Genomic DNA, 20315 nt, shown 5'->3' with positions numbered 1-20315 from the left:
ATATATCTTTCTCTTTGCTATATAAAGTACACTGTTTGACTTGTTTCTCCAGCATTGTGTTATTACTTCTATTCTTGCTTTCTTTGTCTGTCTCCCTCTTTCACTCTCCCTCTCTTTTTCTGACACCCTCTCATTTACTCTTTATTCCTTTCCCTTTCCTTGCAATCTCTGCGCTCCCTCATTCTTTCCTCTCGTTCTTTCCTTCTCTCCATCCTTCCATTTTGCAATGCCTTTTCTCTCTGCTCTCCTGAACATATCCTTGTGGTTTGATTGAAGCAACGTGTTAATTAGGTAGTGAAGGGACCTTCAGTGGCCAGTTGCTCTTTTCTCATACAGGACATGTCTGACATTTAAATATTTGTTTCCAGATAACTCATTTGTGGTGGGCAAGGATTTTGAGCTTCTGTTTGAAGTGCGCCCTCGAACCCATACTGGTGTCCTCTTCCATGTGAACAGCCCTCAGGGAGACTACCTCAGCCTCTATATGTACAAAGGAAAGGTAGGCTTGGCCCATTCCACAATCAGCTGCAATAAACGCTCTGTGATTATTTTCAATATCATTTTGTGGTATTGGAGCAGTATATACAGTAAAATCCCTGGTATCCAGCACCAATGGGGATTGGTAGATGGCGAATAAATGAATTTTCTGGTTGGTTGAGATCACATGTTGTGTGATTGGTGAACTAACGGCAAAAAGGCGTGTCCATTTTAAACTTCCATATTTTTTACCTATTTATTTTCCACAAAATTTTTGCTGATGCTTGAGGCTCCCGGTTGCTTGACTTCTGGATAACAGTGGTTTTACTGTAGTATTAAATAGCATACGAGGCGCCAAGATGCACGGTTTGAGGCGATATCAGCCCACTGGCGGTGGTCAATGTGGCAGGCACCAAGAGATTTCTTTAGGCAGTCCTTGTACCTTTTCTTTGGTGCACCTCTGTCACGGTGGCCAGTGGAGAGCTCGCCATATAACACGATCTTGGGAAGGCGATGGTCCTCCATTCTGGAGACGTGACCCACCCAGCGCAGCTGGATCTTCAGCAGCGTGGGCTCGATGCTGTCGACCTCTGCCATCTCGAGTACTTCGACGTTAGGGATGAAAGCGCTCCAATGGATGTTGAGGATGGAGCGGAGACAATGCTGGTGGAAGCGTTCTAGGAGCCGTAGGTGATGCCGGTAGAGGACCCATGATTCGGAGCCGAACAGGAGTGTGGGTATGACAATGGCCTCACAATTTGGCGGGCAGCAACCTGCTTTGAAGAAGCCCACCTCACTGACAAAAGGCAAAGGAGGAAAAACCCAACACCCAACCCCAACCAACCATTTTTCCCCTGCAGCCGCTGCAACCGTGTCTGCCTGTCCCGCATCGGACATCAGCCACAAACGAGCCTGCAGCTGACGTGGACTTTTACTCCCTCCATAAATCTTCGTCCGCGAAGCCAAGCCAAAGAAAGAAGAAATAGCATATAACATTAACATATATAACAGAGCAAATAACAAGACAATTCTGTGACAGGTATTTGTGTTAAACAAAGAAGAAATTAAAGGGGAAATTACTTTTATGCACCATAATGACCAAGTGATTTGGGTGGCACAGTGGCTGCAACCTCTCAGGCCCAGAGGCCAGGTTCGGTCAAGTTCATTGTCTCATGATCAATAAAAGGGGTTATACAGCGAGCAGATCAGTGGGCATCTCTCACAGAGTATAACAGTTAAGACGCAGTACAAAGTGCAGAGTTAAAGAGAGGAGATCAGTTGAGATGGAGCAAAGTCAACAGTTTTACTGGGTTCATTCAACACACTGATATAGCAGGAAAGAAACTGTCCTTGAATCTGGTAGAGAATGATCTCATACTTGGGGATCTTCTTGACGGGAGTGGGGAGGAGGGGTGGGAAGAGTGTGGCTGGGGTGCAATGGGTCTTTTAATGTGTTAGCTGCTTTTCCAAGGCAGTGGGAGGTATAGATGGAGTTGATGGGGGGGGGAGAGGGGTGTGTAATAGAGTCGATGGAGGGGAGGGGGGGTGTGTGATGAAGAGGAGGGGCTATGTGTGGAGTTGATAAAGGGGAGGTTGGTGTGTGAGATGGAGTCAATGGAGGGGAGGAGGTGTATTTAATGAAGGGGAGGGGTATATGTGTAATGGTCTGAGCCATGTTCCCAACCTTCTGCAGTTTCCTGTGTTCTTGGGTGGAGCAGATCCTGTCCCACACAGTGAAGCACCCTGACACGATGCTTTCAATAGTGCAAATGTAAAATTTGTTAAGGAACGCAGGTGATGTGGCATATTTCTTCAGGGATTTGAGGAAATAGAGGCTCATGCACTTTCTTGGCCATTGCATTGACGTGGGTGGAACCACGATAGGGTTACACCAGGAACTTAAATCCGGGATGATGCAGACCGGGAAGTGAGCTCTGCCATTCTTCTGGAAGTCCATGACCAGCTCCTTGGTCTTTCTGACCTCTGGTGCTGTCTGTGTGAAGTTTGCATGTTCCCACTGCAACTGCTGGATTTCTTCCCCCATATCAGAAGTGGAGATTGGTGGGTCAAATGGGCCCCTGTGAGCAGCAGAATCTGAGGGGGTTGATGGGAATGCTGGGAGAAGAGAGAAAGCAATTAATGTAGGAATAGTGTTGACAGTCAGTACTAACTCAGTGGGCCAAAGGGACTCTGTACTGTATCTCTCTGTGACCCTGTGCCATGACCCTCCCTTCACACTGCACCAATGGTTGGGGGATAATGTGAAGTGTAAATGTACTTTTAAACTCCGGATAGTGTTTTTCTGATCATTCTCCTGGCAGGACACAGTGAACTGCAGGCTGGAAATACTGCAGGTAAAAGGGCAGCGTGGTTAGTACAATGCTATTACAGTACCAGTGACTGGGGTTCGAATCTGGTGCTGTCTGTAAGGAATCTGCACGTTCTCCCGTGTCTTGGTAGGTTTCCTCTGGGTCCTCCAGTTTCCTCCCACCTTACAAAACATACTGGGGGTTGTAGGTTAAGCGGGAATTTTGGCGGCACAGGCTCGTGGGCCCGGATGGGCCTATTACTGTGCTCTGTGTCCACATTTTCAAAAAGCTAAAAATCAATTCCAGATGTTTCGAAAAAGGTGGTTTTGTAACAGGGAGAATTACTCTATTATCTGTTGTCTAGACAAGAATATCGTGTCAATACATGCCATGGGCTGTAATTTTCCCACCCTGTACCCCCAGAAAAATCAATGCCAATCAGGAATTTGATGAAGTTCACCCTTTTTTATGGCCATTATCAATTAGAGTGAAAGCTTGTGATTGCTCCAGAGCCCTCAGTTACTTAGCAACCGATTGATTTATCGCTAAAAGATCTTGTGCCTCGCCACCTATTCCTGATAGCAGCATGCATATCACTTACCCCAGCCCCAGTTGGAAGCCGCAAGCCAGTGGTCTGAAGAGCAACTGGCTGCCAGTCCTGCATCAAGGAGGGTAAAATGGCCCAGGGAGTAGAGCCATTGCCACTCAGCGTCAGCGACCCCCTGTTTGATCCTGACCTCACCCGCTGTCTGTGTGGAGCTTGCACGCTCTCCTCATGAATGTGTGGGTAACCCCCCCCCCCCGACCTCATGTCCCAAAGGCATGGAGGTCAGTGGGTAAACTGGCTGCTGTGAATTGCCTCTGGGTGTGTAGGTGAGGGGGAGAATCCAGGGAACAGATGGGAATGTGAGGGGAATAAATTACTGGGAAATGAGTCGGGAAGAAGGATTGAAGTGATTGTCAAAAAATACATAGACATGATAAGCCAAATGGCCTTATATTTTTCATATTGATGGTTATCCTTCAGTTAGGAGGTGGAAGAGGCTATTTAGCCCATCCAGTTTATGCTCATAAAATCTCATTAGTGTTTATATGTAACGAAGGGCCCAGGCCTGAAACGGTTATCCTTAACTTCCTATGGACGCTGCATGAGCTGCTGTGTTTCTGCAGCTTGTTTGTGCATTACAATGAGGGCAATCTCATTCTCACAAGAACACACGAGCACCTTCTCTATCTGCTGCAATTGTGTGGATATCCTAGTGGCCATTTCAATTCCCTGTCCCATTCCCTTGCTGACATGTCTGTCCATGGCCTCATGCACTGCCAGACTGAGATCACCTGCAAATTGGAGGAATAACATCTCTGGGCACCCTCCAACCTGATGGCATTAACATCAATTTCTCTGGTTTATGTTGGTCTGCCCTCCCCCCCCCCCATATCTTTTCCAATTTCTCCTTTCCTCTCGTTATGCCTCTCTCTCTCTCTCTCTCTCTCTCTGTTCCTTTTTCTCTCGGTCTCCTTTCCCCCAGCTCAGCATTCACACAACCTTCCCTCCTCCAATCAATTCTCACCTTTCCTCTCTCCTGTCCCATCCATATCCAATTAACACCTTTTATCTGATGGCCTGTACTTCTTCCCCTGCCCTTTTATCCCCACTCTCCAGCCTTTTAATTCAGGCGCCTGCCTGCTTTTTACTCATACCTTGAAGGGATCAGGCCCAAAATGTTGGTTATACCTCTTTACCTCCCATTGACACTGTGAGATCTGCTGACTTCCTCCAGCTATTTCCGTGCTTTTACTCCAATTACAGTGTCGGCAGACTTTTGTGTTTCACCGCACAAGAACAGAACAGTACCACACAGGAACAGGCTCTTCAGCCCTTATCCCCATGCTGAACATGATGTCCAAAGCAAACCAAAACTGCTGCTTGCACCCACATTCCAGTTCCACACTCCCCTCACCCCAGTTCCATATCATCGTTCTCACATCTCTCCTTATCACATTCCAGCACTGGAGCCTTTCTCTTCTAACCACCCACTACCCCACCATGGAAGATACATCCTCCTCCACCCAAACTCTTTGGTTTTCTTGCCTCTCTGACCAGCATCTGCCAGTCAACTTCCTCTGTCTGACATGCTTCACCAATCCCACACTGGGGCTCTGACCCACCCTTCCAGCCATGCCCCCTTCACACCAGTTTCTTTTGTCTCTCAAATGTTGCTCAATCATTGAGTGTCTCCAGCAGATTGTGTTTGGCTGAATTAACCTACCAATTCAAGAATCAAGGTTCAAGATTCCTTTCGTTGTCACATAATATTACATTTTAAAATTTAACACTAACGTTTTCCTGCTGTAGGGCAAAGACCTGCCATTAGTGTCACTCAGTGTCCCCTTACAGTGCAAGAGAAAGAGAAGCTAAAGAAAGTTCCTTCAGAGTCATGGAGTGTCCATGGATTCTCCTCCAGTGCTCCTGCAGCCTCTGCATCCGCACAGACTCCTGTTCGATACATCAGCAACCTGAGCTCCATATCCAAACTGACACAATCAGAAAGCCTTCAGTGTCTTTGAGAGTCCATCTTGGCCTGTGGGACCCCCGACCGCAACTTGCCCTCAGCCTGTGTGAGACCCTCAGCCGCTGAGCCCCTGGTTCAATGTTGTGGTCACCGACCTGTAGGGTCATCCCCTCCTTCTCAGCAGGAGATGTTCTCCCCTGATGCCAGTCCGCTGCTCCCTGGAGTCTGCAACCCCTCATGGCCGCTGCTGAGCACAGGCTCCACCATCTTGAGCACAGACCTCCGCGACTGCAGGATTTTACTTAACACCATCAGGTCTTTTAACGGGCCATTTAACATGTGTACAGAGCCACCGACATTAAGACCAGGCGGTTGAACAATGTTTGGATTCCAGTTCAGAGGTTTTCCAGGGAGGAAATCTGCCATCCTTACCCTGTCTGGCCTAAGTGTGACTTCAGATGCACCAGTGGGGTTGACTCTTGACTGCCTCCTGAGTTCAGGAGTAATTAGAGATGGAACAATGGAATCTGCCATTGCCTAATGATAACCACTTTGTGCAAACAAATCAATCTTATTTAAAAAATTAGTTGAAAGTTTGTACAGATGCACTGAAATTTCCTACTGCTGCAGCCACACTGACGACAATAATAATTTATTTTCTACAATAAACCAGGATGGAAAAAGATATAATGAAACATAAATATTCACACTTGCAATTGTTCAAGAATTAGGGTGCTGTTTCAATGGTGGAGACAGATCTTTTGGTGGTCCTGGAGTAGTTTATAGTTGGGGTTAGCGTAGTACAGGGAGATTCAAGAGCTGTGGGGAAAGGAATTATTCTTGAACTTAGATGTGCTGGTGTTCAGGCTTCTGTACCCCGAGGGTAGCAGTGAGAAGATGATGTGACCAGGGGGGTGGGAGTCCTGTATGATATTGGCCGCATTCTTGAGGCAGCAGGCTCACACCAATGGGAGATGGTGCCTGTGATGGACTTGGCTCGGTTGGTAACTTTCTGCAGCCCTTCTGACCATTCATTTATACCAAAGAGAGAGTGAATCCCAATGACAGCTACATGCTGTAAATGACTCCTTTTTAGAGATTTTTTCTTGGTTATTGTTCATGGGGGTGAAATCTATGAGTTTAATCCAATTCCGCATTGTGAAAATGTTGATGAGATAACCTCAGGGTTTGCTCCTTCAGAATTTACTAACACAGCTCACTTGAGCAGTATTTTTTTAAAGAGCTGCCTTTTTTTTAATTCTAAGCTGGTTATTCTTTTAATATATAAAACCTGTCCTAATTCTTTTCTGCAGGTTACAGTCCATGTAAACAATGGAGGAGGGGATTTCAATACATCCGTCACCCCTCCCTCAATGTGTGATGGAGAGTGGCACAGAATAGCAGGTGAGGAACACGTGGCCAGCAGTTAAACTCTGGAACTCAACAGCCATAAAGAGTTTCACATGTGGAGGGGCCAGGATCGAAACCACACATCTACCATAACATGTATTACAGATCTAATAGAATCATAGAGTCACAGTGTGGAAACAGGCCCTTCAGCTCAACTTGCCCACATCGACCAAAATACCCCATCTCCACAAGCCCCACCTGCATGCGTTTGGTCCATATTTCTCTAAACCCACCCTAACCATGCAGCAATCTATTTTTTTTTGCTTAAAGATTGCAATAGTTCCCGTTCTAGTTTATTTATCATTCAATTGCACAAGTACAAACCGATGAAACTGCGTTCTCTGTACAAAACATGCAAACACACAACCAGGCAGAACACACATACAGACAAGAGATAAATATGCAGGATAAGTATACATATATATAAAAATAAATAAATGTTGTTTAATAAGAAGTAGAGTCTCGGATGATTAGTGTCACAGTTAGCGCAACGCTATTGCAGCGCCAGTGGCTCACGTTTGAATCCAGCGCTGCCTATAAGGAGTTCATACATTCTCACCATGTCTGTGTGGGTCTCCTCTGGGTGCTGGGGTTTCCTCTCACCTTTCAAAATGTATGGAGTTGTAGATTAATTTGGGCTTATTTGGGGGGAAAGTAATTAAAATTCCTGCAACAAACTCCTCCTCATACAACCACTATCCTTAATGTAAAAAAAAGTTACCCCTCAGGATCCTAATAATGAGTTTATTGTCATATACATTGAACATTGCACAGTATAGGCCCTTCACTCCACGATGTTGTGCCAACTGACTGAAACCTATTCAACAAACAAAACCTTCCCTACCTCACACCCATCACCCTCCATTTTTCTTGCATCCATGTGCCTGCCTGGGAGTCTCTATTGTTCCAGCCTTCACCACCACCCCTGGAAATACATTCCAGACACCCACCACTCTCTGTTTAAAATAGAAACTTACCTCTGACATCTCCCCTAAACTTTCCTCCCCTCTTCTTAAACATATGTCCTCTGGTATTTGCTATTTTCGCCCCAGGAAACAGGTGCTGGCTGTCCACCCTTTCATAATCTTATGCACCTCATTAAGATCATCCCTCCTTCCTTAATTAACCCATAATATCTTGAATCAACCAATCAGACCTTCTGTGAATTGGGTGTGGGCAATGAATGATTTGGTGACGGTGACTGAAATGTTTTATTTATTTTTAAAACAGTAATTAAAAGAAATAACGTGGTGCAGCTTGACGTGGATGCAGAACGTGACCACGTAGTTGGGCCTTCAGCCTCTCTGTCCACAGACACTGAGGACCCTCTCTACGTTGGGGGTTTGCCAGGTAAGATGTTGGTGATTAGAGTAGAATTCAACATTCAGAGTCGACCTTCCATTAAAAAATGCTGAATATTTCTTCCACGACTTGTCCAATCACAATTTGGATCTACTCAGGAAGTGGAAACATTTCCATCGCGCAATTATGCTGTATCAAACAAATTTTAATACAAGAGCAACAGAAGATAAGGAAGTCAGTGACTGTTTTGAATCAGAGATCGGGGCGTTTATAATGGGAGGAGAGAGAGGTTTAGAATTTTAGTTATGAGGCAAGATTTAAAGAGGATGTGAGGGGCAACATTTTCACGCAGAAGGTGGTGGGTGTGTGGAATAAGCTGCCAAAGAAAGTAGTAGAGGCGGGGACACAAAGACACTTAGGTACATGGATAGGTAAGATTTAGAGCAGCATTTTGCAACGGGAGCCATACGATCACTTGGGGGCCACAGCACATTTAAGTAAAAGCCTCGTTTTCTTTTTTCACCTCACATAGCATATATATTTTTTATATTTTTTTGAAGAAGTATGGAAGAAATCCTGCCCCCTGCCCTGATTATACAGCCACACATTCATCTGCCATATCATCCTATACTTACCCTCATGGACGCGTGGCACAGTCAGTGAGATTACTACCCTTGAGGTAATCAATCCTGAGATTACTGCCCTTGAGGATGGCTTTCAGCTTCCTACTTAGGTCCCTGTATTCTCTCTTCAGGACCTCATTCCCTTTCATACCTATCTCATTAATACAAGTGTGTACCTTGGCTTCTGGCTGCTTACCCTCTCTTTTCAGGACCCCGTTCCAAGACATTCCTAACCCTCGCACCTTGGAGGCAACAAACCATCTGGGTGTCTCCTTTGTATCCATAGAATATCCTGTATGCTCCTATAACTATTGAATCCCCAATCACTACCGCTCTCCTTTACCCCTTCCTTCCCATCTGAGTCACAGGGCCAGCCTCAGTGCCAGAGCCCCAGTCATTGCGGCTTTGCACTGCTAGGTTGTCCCCAACAGTATTCAAAGCAGTGTACTTATTATTAAGGGGACTGGCCTCAGGGGTGCCCTGCACTAGCTGCCTGCTTGCTTTTGCTTTCCCTCTCCTGTGTGTCACCCAGATACCTGCCTCCTGCAGCTTTGGTGTGACTTCCTCTCTGTAGCTCGTATCTATGAACTCCACGTTCACCCGTACTAGCTGAAGATCATTGAGCTGCAGTTCCAGATCCTAAACATGGTCTCTAAGGAGCTTCAAGTTGATGCATCTTGTGCAGATGAGGCCGGGGAGATGGCATGTCTCCCAGAATTCCCACAGCTCACAACGTCCACTAACCCTGTTGCCATTTTGATCATTCTGATTTGGCACGAATATAAGATGAAAGAATAAATGAGAATTAACTGTCAACAATGTTTCCCCTTAGTTTCTTTTTTTTGCCAAAGCCTCTTGAGCCAAAGCCTCGATTCACCACTCTAACTCTGGCCCACTCACACTTAAACCTCTCACCTACTTAAATAGCCCCACTCTCGCACACTATTCTCCAACTCCCGGTCGCTGGGAAATAAACTGACCAGCACAGTACTCACCTTAAATTGTCCAGCTCTTGTTCACTCTCCGTAGAAGAATGAGGGGGACGATATTGAAATGTAAAATTATGAAAGGGATAGATAAGGTAAAAGCAGAGAGATTATTTCCACTGGAAGGTGAGATGAGAACTAAGGGACATTCCCTCAAGATTCAGGGGAGGAGATTTAAAATAGTGATAAGGAGGAAGTAGTGAATCTGTGGAATTCTCTACCCAAGTAAATTTGTTGTTTTATGGCAGCAGTATTACGGAGAACAAGGTGCAAAATTATTATAAATTAGAATTCCGTAAATACAACATTTAAAAAGAACAGCTAGTTCAAAAAAGAGAAAAAAATGAGATGGTATCTATAGGTTCATTGTCCATTCAGAAATTTGATGGCAGCAGGGAAGAAGCTGTTTTGTACTGTTGGGTAGTAGTCTTCAGGCTCCTGTATCTCCTTCCAGAGAGTAGCAGTGAGAAAAGGGCATGGTCTGGATGGTAAGGGTTCTTGAGGAGAGAGGTTGTTTGGTTGAAACCCTGCCTCCTAAAGATGTCCATAATAGAGTGAAGATTAATCCCCATGATGGGGCTGGCTGAGTTCACAACTCTCTGTAGTCTTTTCTGTCCTGCGTATGGGCACCTCCATGCCATACAGTGATGCAACCAGTCAGAATGCTCTTCACGGTCCACCTGTAGAAATCTGCAAGAGCCTTTGACTCTTCCATTGACTGTGGTGTTAATAATGGTGAGTATGTTGTCATAGACACAAGTACATAGAGCAAAATTCTTACTTTCTGCAGCCACAATAGCTACAAATTAAATAACCACAGTATGCAAAGATAGAATAAGAGGTAGTAGATACAAAAGGATAAACAAATCAATATTCAGAGCTGTCTGTCTGAGAATCAACTGTTATGATTTCTGTGTCCCATGCTCTTTAGCTCTAAAATTCTTTGCTTTTTTTCATCTTGCAGATGGTGTGCAGGCTTCTCACTTCCCCTCCCGCGCTTCGTTCATTGGCTGCATGGGGAATGTAATGGTCAATGTGGAGGCAATGTCACTCAGGAAAGCCACAGAGGTCCACGGTGCCGTCAGTCTGACGCAGTGCCCAGCCTTGTGAACTACGACCACTGGAGCGCACTGTCAACACAATCCCACCTTCTTCAAGATTCAAGGTTCCTTTATTGTCATGTAATAGTACAGAACATTTAATAGGACACGAAATTGCCTTCTGCCTGCCATAAGGCAGACAAAGAGTCCCCTTTAGTGTTACCTGGTGCCCCTTACAGTGAGAGAGAAAATGAAGCAAAACAGAGTCCCTTCAGAGACATCAATTGTCCATGGATTCGCCTCCAGCCCTTCAGCAGCCTCTGCAGCCGCACAAACTCCCGTTCATCGGCAACCCGAGCTCCAGATCCAAACCTCGTTACCAAAAGATGACTGAACCTCTCTCAAAATGCAGAACTATTAATTTATTGTAACACAGATTTACATTTTTTAATAGTTTTCGTGCAGTGAATTTGATGCATTTCTATTTGGCTTAAAAGTAATTGCAGCCTTTTACTATTTAAACAAGAAAAGAACCCAACAATTTTGTGAAAGGTGATTGAGTATCTTACTTTCTATCTGGTGGTGTATTCTGTGGGGCCAAATATATCACTAAATTTTGCTGCTAATTTTATATTTTAATACTTGAATGATTAATGTGCAAAAGATATTTCTAAAATAAACTCATTTTAGTCCTTATTAGAAGCTTTTCATACATTCTTTGCGGAGGGTGGCTGAAAGTTCCAGGACAGATTCATATCCTTCTGTGGAGACTGGAGAAATTGGACAGTTGTGGACGAGGTTTACATAGGTCGGCACAATGTTGTGGGCTGAAGAGTCTGTACTGTGCTGTAATGTTCTAGATATCAGAGAGGAAGAGAGAGGCTGGAATCTGGAACAACAATCTGCTGGAGGAACTCAGTGGGTTGAACAGCATTGGGGGAAGATAAAGATCATGGAATAATACAGCACATCATGGGTCCTTCAGCCCATGATGTTGTGCCAACCCATGGAAACCTACTCTACAACAATGTAACCCTTCCCTACCTCACACACATAATCCTCTACTTGTCTTGGGTGTGCAATCTAAGAGTCCTTTGAATGTCTCTATTATTCAGCCTCCACCACCATTCCTGGCAATGCTTTTCAGGCACAATGGTCAACATTCCTGGTCAGAACCATTTATCCAGACTCTTAATGGCCTGAAACTTCGGCTATTCTTTTTTTCCCATTGATACTGCTTGGCTTGCTGAGTTCCTCTGGTAAGTTTGCAGGGCTTTCTGATGAAGAAAGGCTGGAGTTTTGAAGAGGGAGAGGGAACTTGATTGAAACGGGTAAGATCTTGAGGGGTTTTGACAGGGAGGGGTGCAAAGAGGATATTTTCTCTTGTGGAAGAATTTGAAAGTAAGGTTCGTTGTTCATGATCAGAGATAGATGGGTTCTTGATTTGCCAAGGCATCAAAGGTATGAGGAGAAGGCTGGGCAGTGGGTCTGAGTGGGAAAAGGGATCAGCTCATGATTAAGTAGCTGGACAGACTTGATGGGCTGAATATTTCTGCTCCTATGGTCTTATGGTTATCGAGTAAAACTTCGTTTTGTGTTCAATCCAGGCAAGTCAACTCGCAAAGCACATAGTGTGACAATAAATTAAACAATCAGTGTAGGGAGTAGTGTTACAAAATTTCAAACTCCCGTCTCCCACAAGAACCTTTCACCCTCTATCTGCCTTAAAAATATTCAAAGACTGCCTCCTCTGCACAAGAAGTTTCAAAGATTCTAAGAGAAAAAAAATGCCTTCTCACTGCTTTGTTCACACTTTCCGTCATCCTCCAATTCCCCTGTACATTAAAAATGCATCTACCTTCCCAAACCTCTGGGGTAGACAATTTCAGAGGTACATCATCCTCCAGAAGACATTTCTAAACACCTCACTTTTTCATGACTGTCCTCTTGTAATTAACTTTGAGACTGTGTGGTCCTGCAGAATTAGATCGGGAAGCTGGGAAGCGAGATAGCCAGGATTACTCTCCATGCAATATGCTAGTGAACCAATGAACAGGAAGATACTGCAATTTAACAGGAAGATACTGTGAGAAACAGAAGTACCTTCACAGAATTTGCTCGAGACAAAAATTGAGAACAAAGAACTTTTATTATACTATTACAACAATGCAAAGTTGGGTGCTTCCCCTTACCCTGGGAATACACACAGATACTGAGGCAGACCCAAGTTTTATACATTTCATTTCAGTACAGAGATACCTTCCCCCTAACATTCTTCTGCCTCCTGGATTGGTTTAGCATTAGGTCATTCTGCCCACGTGGATTCTAACTTCTTATCAGTTTATGTGCCTTCCTGCAAACTAGTTAGCCAGGAAATATCATGTCTTTGTTCTTTACCCATTAATCAATCCCCAAGACTTGCTAAAGCTATCTACTTGCTATCCTGTTTTGAAGATCCTTATTTTATTATACTTTTATAACCCTTCCTAACCCTTCCTCCCATTCCAGCATCCCTTCACCCTGATTTAACCCATCATACTTCATTTCTAATGAGCACTTGCTTGACTCCTCACATTCCAGTATCCCTTACAATACTGCAATTTAACATGTGCTTAATGAGCAGGAGAAAGGGATTCAGATATTTCAGGTATCGTTCAAATTTATTATCAACCAATTGAGCAAGAAGAACCTGACGAAACAGCGTTCTCCGGTCCTTGGTGCAAAAATGGTGACAGAACACTCATACAGACAAATGATACAGATGCAGTATGTATATACATATATTCAAATAAATAAAAATTGTTTAATAACTAATAGTCTCAGAGAGAGTTAGTGTGAGCTGTTCATTCTGTCCTTCAGCAGTTTCTCTACCCATGGGAAGAAGTTGTTTCTCAGCCTGGTGGTTCTGGCTCTGTTACTTCTGTATTTCTTTCCCGATGGGAGTAGCTGAAAGATGCTGCGTGAGGGACGGAAGGGGAATCATCAATGATTTTGTGAGCCCTCTTCAATTATTCTGATAGATCACATCGATGGGGGGGTGGGGGGGGGCAGAGTGATCCTCTCTGCCACTCTTATAGTCCTGCGTATTGATCTCCAATCCATTTCTCTGTAGCAATCGAACCAAAGTGTGATGCAGCCAGCCGGAGGACTCTTGCTAGAGCTCCTATAGAAGGAGCTCCGGTAGCTGTGCCCGCTTCAGTCTTCCCCAAATACCCCAATTATCCTACAACCCCTATATGTTTTGAAGGGTGGGAGGAAACTGGGCACCAACAGGAAACCAATACAGACATGGGGAGACATACAAACTCCTTACAGATGGAGGATTTGAACCTAGGCCGCTGGTGCTATAATAGCTTTGCACTAACTGTGCTGCCCCAAGACACGTAGATGACCTGAAATTGAAAAACTCTTTGTTCTATCATTGGGCGGAGGATTGCTCCAGTGGGATACAAGGTGTTGTTTCTATAGTTTGCACTGGGCCTAGCCTCACTCTGCAGTGGAGGAGGCCAAGGGTGGACAGGTTGGGGTGGGAGTAAGTGGAATGACAGCGCTGCCAGAGCTGTTGTAACAGCAGTGTTGCTGCTGGTGTGGACCAGCGGAGGCACAGCGCACCCTCAGGATCCAACTGCCCTGTTAGACTCCTTTAAACAGCCTGTTAATGGAGCCGACAGCAGTTTTATGTAACAATTCTGCACCACGGGGTCTGGGCCCAAGATGGTGGTACCTATGATTGTCAGCGAGCACGAGGGGTTGCAGACTCCAGGGAAGCAGAGGACTGGTACAGGGCACCAGAAAATGGGGAGATCACCCCCATTTAAGAAGGAGAAGGGGAGGAGTCGACCTACAGGATGGTGGCCACAGTGGCACATCATCAATAACTCCAAAAGACTGGAAGTTATGTAAAACTGATAGACTTTTATTCACAATGGAATGGAGCCACGTCCATGCTAGTCGGCTGTCCTGAAATGTGGAAGGGGCTGTGGAAGTCACCTTTATTCAGGAGTCTGTGGGAGGAGCCACAGGTACATTCAGCCAATAGGTGTGCCTAGACTGTTGAATATACAACCAGTGATTTACCACAGGAGGGCTGTTGACAACCTAAAGTGAGGATCTCACACAGGCTGCAGGCTACTGTGGTCAAGGGACTCACACCAGGCAGCAGACTGCTGTAGATTGGCTCGAGATTGGCTAAGGGATACCAGGTATTGGAACCGTGATGCTAGAGGGTTCCGAGGGAGCTGAGGTTTTCTTGATCATGTCGGACGTTTGGACCTGGGGCTCAAGCTGCTGATAGTTTGGACTGGACTCTGTGTGGCTGCGGGGGCTGCGGCAGCACTGGAGGCGAATCCATGGACACTTGTTGACTCTCGGGACTCTCTGTTGCTTCTCTTTCTCCGACTGTAAGAGGAGCTTCAGGCAATTTCTGCTGATTGCAAATCAGTCTGCCTTACGGCAGACCAAACAAATTCCAGTTGATTTATTATTATATGTCAATAAAGGAACCTTGAAAATGTCAAAATTACAGCAACTGGGATCTTGGGGTGACCATTACGGACAGAATGTAGATGCTCTGTGAAACGCTCTCCAAGTCTGCGTTTTGTCTTACCAATGTAGAGGAGGCCACACCAGGAGTACTGAATGCAGTCAATGAGGTTGGAGGAGGTGCAAGTAAATCTTTGCCTCGTGGAAGAGGATTTGGGGATTGTGGATGATGGTGAGGGAGGAGGTGTAAGAGGAAGTGTTACATTTCCTGTGGTTGCAGGAGAATGTACTGGGGGGTTATGGAGATGTGGGTGGGGAAAGAATGGCACAAACAGGTGGGGATGGGATCATTTTGCCAGAACAATGATGTGCTGGATGCATAGGCTGGTGGGGTGAAAGGTGCAGAGCTCAATATCTCCTGCCATCCTTAAGTTCCAAACATTGCCATCTTTCTTTCTCACAGAAACATGTCAATCCTGACATAAGAAATAGGAGCACGAGTCAGCCATCTGGCCCATCAAGCCTGCTCTGCAATTCATGGCTGATCTGGCCGCCTACCTGGCTGTTCCTTTGGTGGGGGGGAGTCTAGGACCAGTGAGCACAGACTCAGAATACCAAAACATTCCTTTAGAACAGAGATGAAGAGGAATTTCTCTACCCAGAGGGAGATGAATCTGTGGAATTTGTTCTCGCAGATGGCTATGGAGGCCACCTCATTGGGTAGATTTAAGAAAGATAGATAGGTTTTTTTTAAATTATTTATTAATGCATGTATCATAAATCAATTATAAAGCATTTGATATACAATCCATTTTTTCTCATATATGACAATTTTTAATAGTTTTACTCCCTCCCTCCCACCCACCCCACACCCTCCTGCTAAAGAAAAGATCCCAGAGAAAAGAAAGAAGAAAAAAGAAAAGAGAAGAAATACTCTTTGACTAATGACTAATATATATATATATATATTTGTGTGTATATATATATATATGTATAACGTTACCGGGAATTATATAGAAATCTCATTCTAATAGTTAGCAATGAATATATTATAAATATTGCATAGTCAACTCCTTGCCATACTACTACATTAGTACCAATTATTAAATATCATATTACAAGAGAGAGTCCAAAAGATTATTTCACTACTTAATACTTATTTCAAAAAATATAACATTGATAAAAACAGAAAGTATACAAAATATAGTACCTTATCATCAAAATGAGGTTGGAGAGTGAATAAAGGAATCACAAAACAGACTGGCCTGTTATTTGGATGCATGGAGACCAGATCTTTAAACTTATTTCTCAAATTATAAGTAATTCGTTCTAGACGAATACATCTTTGAATTTCATTATGCCAGTGTTCTCGCATTAAATCAGTTTCTAATTTCCATGAAACTGCAATACATTTTCTAGCAACTGGTAATGGAATTATTAAACATTCTTTCTGAGGCCAGCTAATATTTGAATCTCAAGGTATTACAGATAGATCTCCCAATAAAAATAATACAGGGTCGAGTTACAAAATCCCTGTTACTTGCTTTAAAAAAAACTATCGAGTTAGTCCAAACTTATTTAATTTAGAGCATGCCTATGTAGTTCCACTTTCCTGTTCACATCGAAAACATTTATCTGATAAACTCAATATCAACTTATAAAGCTTTTGAGGTATGATATGTAACTGGTGTAAAAATTGTACTGAACCATTTTATAATGAACATTAATAATACTTTTCACATTATCGTAGCATATCTCAGCCCAATTGTCACCAGATATAACTATATTTAAACCTTCTTCCCACCTATTTTTGGATTTAGTCAGATTAATCTTTTTAATCCCTTTTAAAAGTAATCGGTATATAACTGATATAGATTGTTTTACATTCAGATTAGTTATAACACCTTCAATTTCATCGATTGGTAATAACAAAAATATTGACGATAATTTGTTCTTCAAATACGCCCTTAGTTGAAGTAGATAGGTTCATGATTAGGAAGGCAATCGAGGGTTACGGGGAGTGGCAGGACAAAGGATAGTAAATCAGCCATGATGGAATGGTGAGGCTGATTCATTGGGCTGAATGGCACTTACCCAGTTTTACTCCTATCCAGATTATTTTAAAGCTTATGGAGTTACAAATGAAAGTCTGAAAACTATGAGCAAAAAACTAGAGTAATTTAAAAAAATCACAACCTTTGAATATTTAATGAGTTTACATAAATTAAAAATTAATTTTAAATGTCTATTTGTTGAGCATATGTTTGTCTGGTAAACAGTTGATGTAAGTTTGTTTGTGCTCATTATTATGTGGTCTGTGTAGGAACTCCACTCACGGACTTCGAAACTCTATTCACTGTTTCTCGGAAATAGTCTCCCCCACTGGGGATTCAAATGCAGTCTCCTCAGCTTGACATCCAACATTTCTTTATTGTCATGTAATGGCACAGAACAAGTAATATTACATAAAATTGCCTTCTGCCAGCTGCAAGGTCTTTACAGCGCCAGCAATCGGGACTGGGGTTCGAATTCCACACTGTCTGTGAGGAGTTTGTACGTTCTCCCCGTGTTTGCGTAGGTTTTCCCAACTGTTCAAAATGTACTGGGGGTGTGGGATAATTGGGTGTAAACTGGGTGGCATGGACTTGTGGGTCGAAATGACCTGTTATCGTGCTGTTTATCTAAAAGTTAAATTTAGAGCCCCTTCAGAGAAACTGACTGTCCATGGATTCATCTCCAGCGCTCCCACAGTCTCTGCGGCTGCACAGACTCCTGTTCATTCCATCAGCACCAGGTCCAAACGCCTGAAATGATCAGGAAGACTTCAGCGCCTGAAGCCCTTCGGAAGCCTTTGTTGCCCTCAGTGCCCGCTTGAATCCTGGTTTTGATACCTGGTTTCCGTGAGCTACTCTCCAGCAGTCCCGACCACAAGTCGCCCACAGCCTGTGGGGTCCCCCCAACCGCAAGTTGCACGCAACCCGTGTGGGTCCATCAGCTGCTGAGCCCCTTGCTGTCCTACTGTCATCTACTCTGCTCAATGAGGGAGGAGGTTTCAAAAATGTACAAACCCAATCAAGTCAGCAGTAGATTTGAACCCATGTTGCTGGAGCTGTGATAGCATTGCTATGCTAACCACGCCGTTTTAAACTAAATTAAACTCATTCTCATTATCATAGAAATTTGACAGGAACCTAAATGGTAACTTTTTTTTTACACGGGTTGGTAGGTGTATGAAACAGGTTGCCAGAGATGGTTAAGGCAGGTACTTTAATTAAATTTAAGGATGCAGCATGGTAACAGGCCCTCTGGCCCACGAGACCCTGCTGCCCAATTACACCCAATCATGTATGTTTAGAAGGGTGGGAAGAAACCAGAGCTACTGGAGGAAACTCACAAGAACACGGGCAAAACATACAAACTCCTTCGAGATAGAGCTGGACTTGAACCCAAGTCATTGATGCTGTTTTCACGTTGTGCTAAACCCATTGTGCTGTTTGTCTCATGTTTTATGTAAACTGTCTTTTGGCTACAAGTGTAGTCAACATCCTGGGCAGAATTTCTCCTGAGTAGTCTTGTGTTTCCCACAAAAATATTTAATGCAATCTTTGAGATGGAGATAATACACGAGTCTGCAGACATCGTGGTTGAAGTAAAAACACAATACTGCATAAAATCAGCAGGTTCAAACAGTGTCCTTTATATAGCAAAGATATAACCAACTTTTCGGGCCTGAGCATTTCACCAATGGATGATAAAAGGAAATTTTAACATTTTGTGGCTGGAAAGCATAAAATGCAGATGCTGATGAGAAGGGATATCATGGGCAGTTGGAATCTGCATCCGGGGGAAGGAGAAGGTGGAGTTTGTAGACAACTGGTGGGTGATAGGTAGATCAGAGAGAAAACCTGAACATCTGCAGCCAGGTAGGCGAGGTGGGCAGGAGGACAGAGGCTAGAAGGTGATATGGGATACACAAGAGACTGCAGATTCTAAAATCTGATCTGTAAGAAAGGTGATAAAACAGATGACAAATGAAGCAAAATACAATCTGCTGAGGGGAAGAAGCTGTTTTTGATCCATTGTGCATTCATCTTCAGGCTCCTGTACCTCCTTCCTGATAGTAGCAGTGAGAAGAGGGCATGGCCTGGGTGGTGAGGGTCTTTGAGGATATAGGCTCCTTACTTGAGACAATGCCTGTTGTAGATGTTCTTAATGGAATGAGATGGGTGCCCATGATGGCACTGGCCATGTTCACAGCTCTCTGTAGTCTTTTCCTCTCCTGTGCATTGGCCCTCCATACCAGACAGTGATGCAACCAGTCAGAATGCTCTCCATGCTACACCTGTAGCCTTTCCAAGTCTTCCGTGACGTATCAAATCTCCTCATGAAGTATAGCCACTGGCAAGCCTTCTTTGTGATTGGATCGACATGATAGCCCCAGGATAGGTCTTCATGGATGCTGACACCCAGGAATTTAAAATTCTTTACCCTTTCTACTGATAATCTCTTGATGAGGACTGGTTCATGTTAACCATACAACAGCTTACAGTGTGGAAGCAGGCCATATCACCCCTGCGAGTCCGCGCCGGTTCACTTGAACAACTTCATTAGCTTCCCCCTCCCGGTCTCCACCCATAACCCTCCAAACCATCCAACCTTCTCTTAAATGACAGAAAGGACCCTGCTGCAACTATCTCCTCTAGAAGATCATTCCATTCCGCCACCACTCTGAGTGAAGAAGCATCCTCTAACATTTTTTCTAAAGTTTTTGTCCCCTTACCCTTAACTTATGTCCTCTTGTTCCAACCTCCCCTGGCCTCAAGGGAAAGAGTCTACTCATGTCTAGTCTCTCTATTCCCTTCATAATTTTAAATACCTCTGTCAAATCCTCTCTCAACTGTCTACGTTCCAATGAATAAAGCCCCAGTCTCCTAATCTTTTTCTGTACTCTAGGTATTTTAAGCCAGGCAACATCCTTGTAAATCTTCTCTGCACCCTCTCCATATCTATATCCTTCCTATAATTTGGAGAGCAGAACTGAACACAATACTCCAAACCTGGCCTCACCAATGCCTTAAACAGGCTCAGCATCACTTCCCAGCTCCTATGATTTATGAAGGCCAACATATCATATGTTTTCTTAACCACCCTGCCTCCTCACTTACCACCCCCT

General features: G+C 44.1%; 1 protein-coding gene across 1 annotated transcript in view; it reads left to right on the top strand.

Moving 5' to 3' along the window:
• LOC138753136 (laminin subunit alpha-3-like) overlaps window positions 1–17388 on the top strand; it is a 341672-nt gene extending 324284 nt beyond the window's left edge. The window contains exons 72-75 of the mRNA XM_069915711.1: window positions 369–499; window positions 6613–6703; window positions 7940–8059; window positions 10585–17388. Of these exons, the coding sequence (XP_069771812.1) occupies window positions 369–499; window positions 6613–6703; window positions 7940–8059; window positions 10585–10730 (488 nt within the window). The 3' untranslated portion in view covers window positions 10731–17388. The remainder of the gene's footprint in view (window positions 1–368; window positions 500–6612; window positions 6704–7939; window positions 8060–10584) is intronic.
• The last annotated feature ends 2927 nt before the right edge of the window (window positions 17389–20315 follow it).

Source organism: Narcine bancroftii, chromosome 2 (assembly GCF_036971445.1).
Source record: "Narcine bancroftii isolate sNarBan1 chromosome 2, sNarBan1.hap1, whole genome shotgun sequence".
NCBI lineage: Eukaryota > Metazoa > Chordata > Chondrichthyes > Torpediniformes > Narcinidae > Narcine > Narcine bancroftii.
The sequence above is the reverse complement of the archived record's forward strand: the minus strand, read 5'-3'. Positions and strand labels throughout refer to the sequence as shown.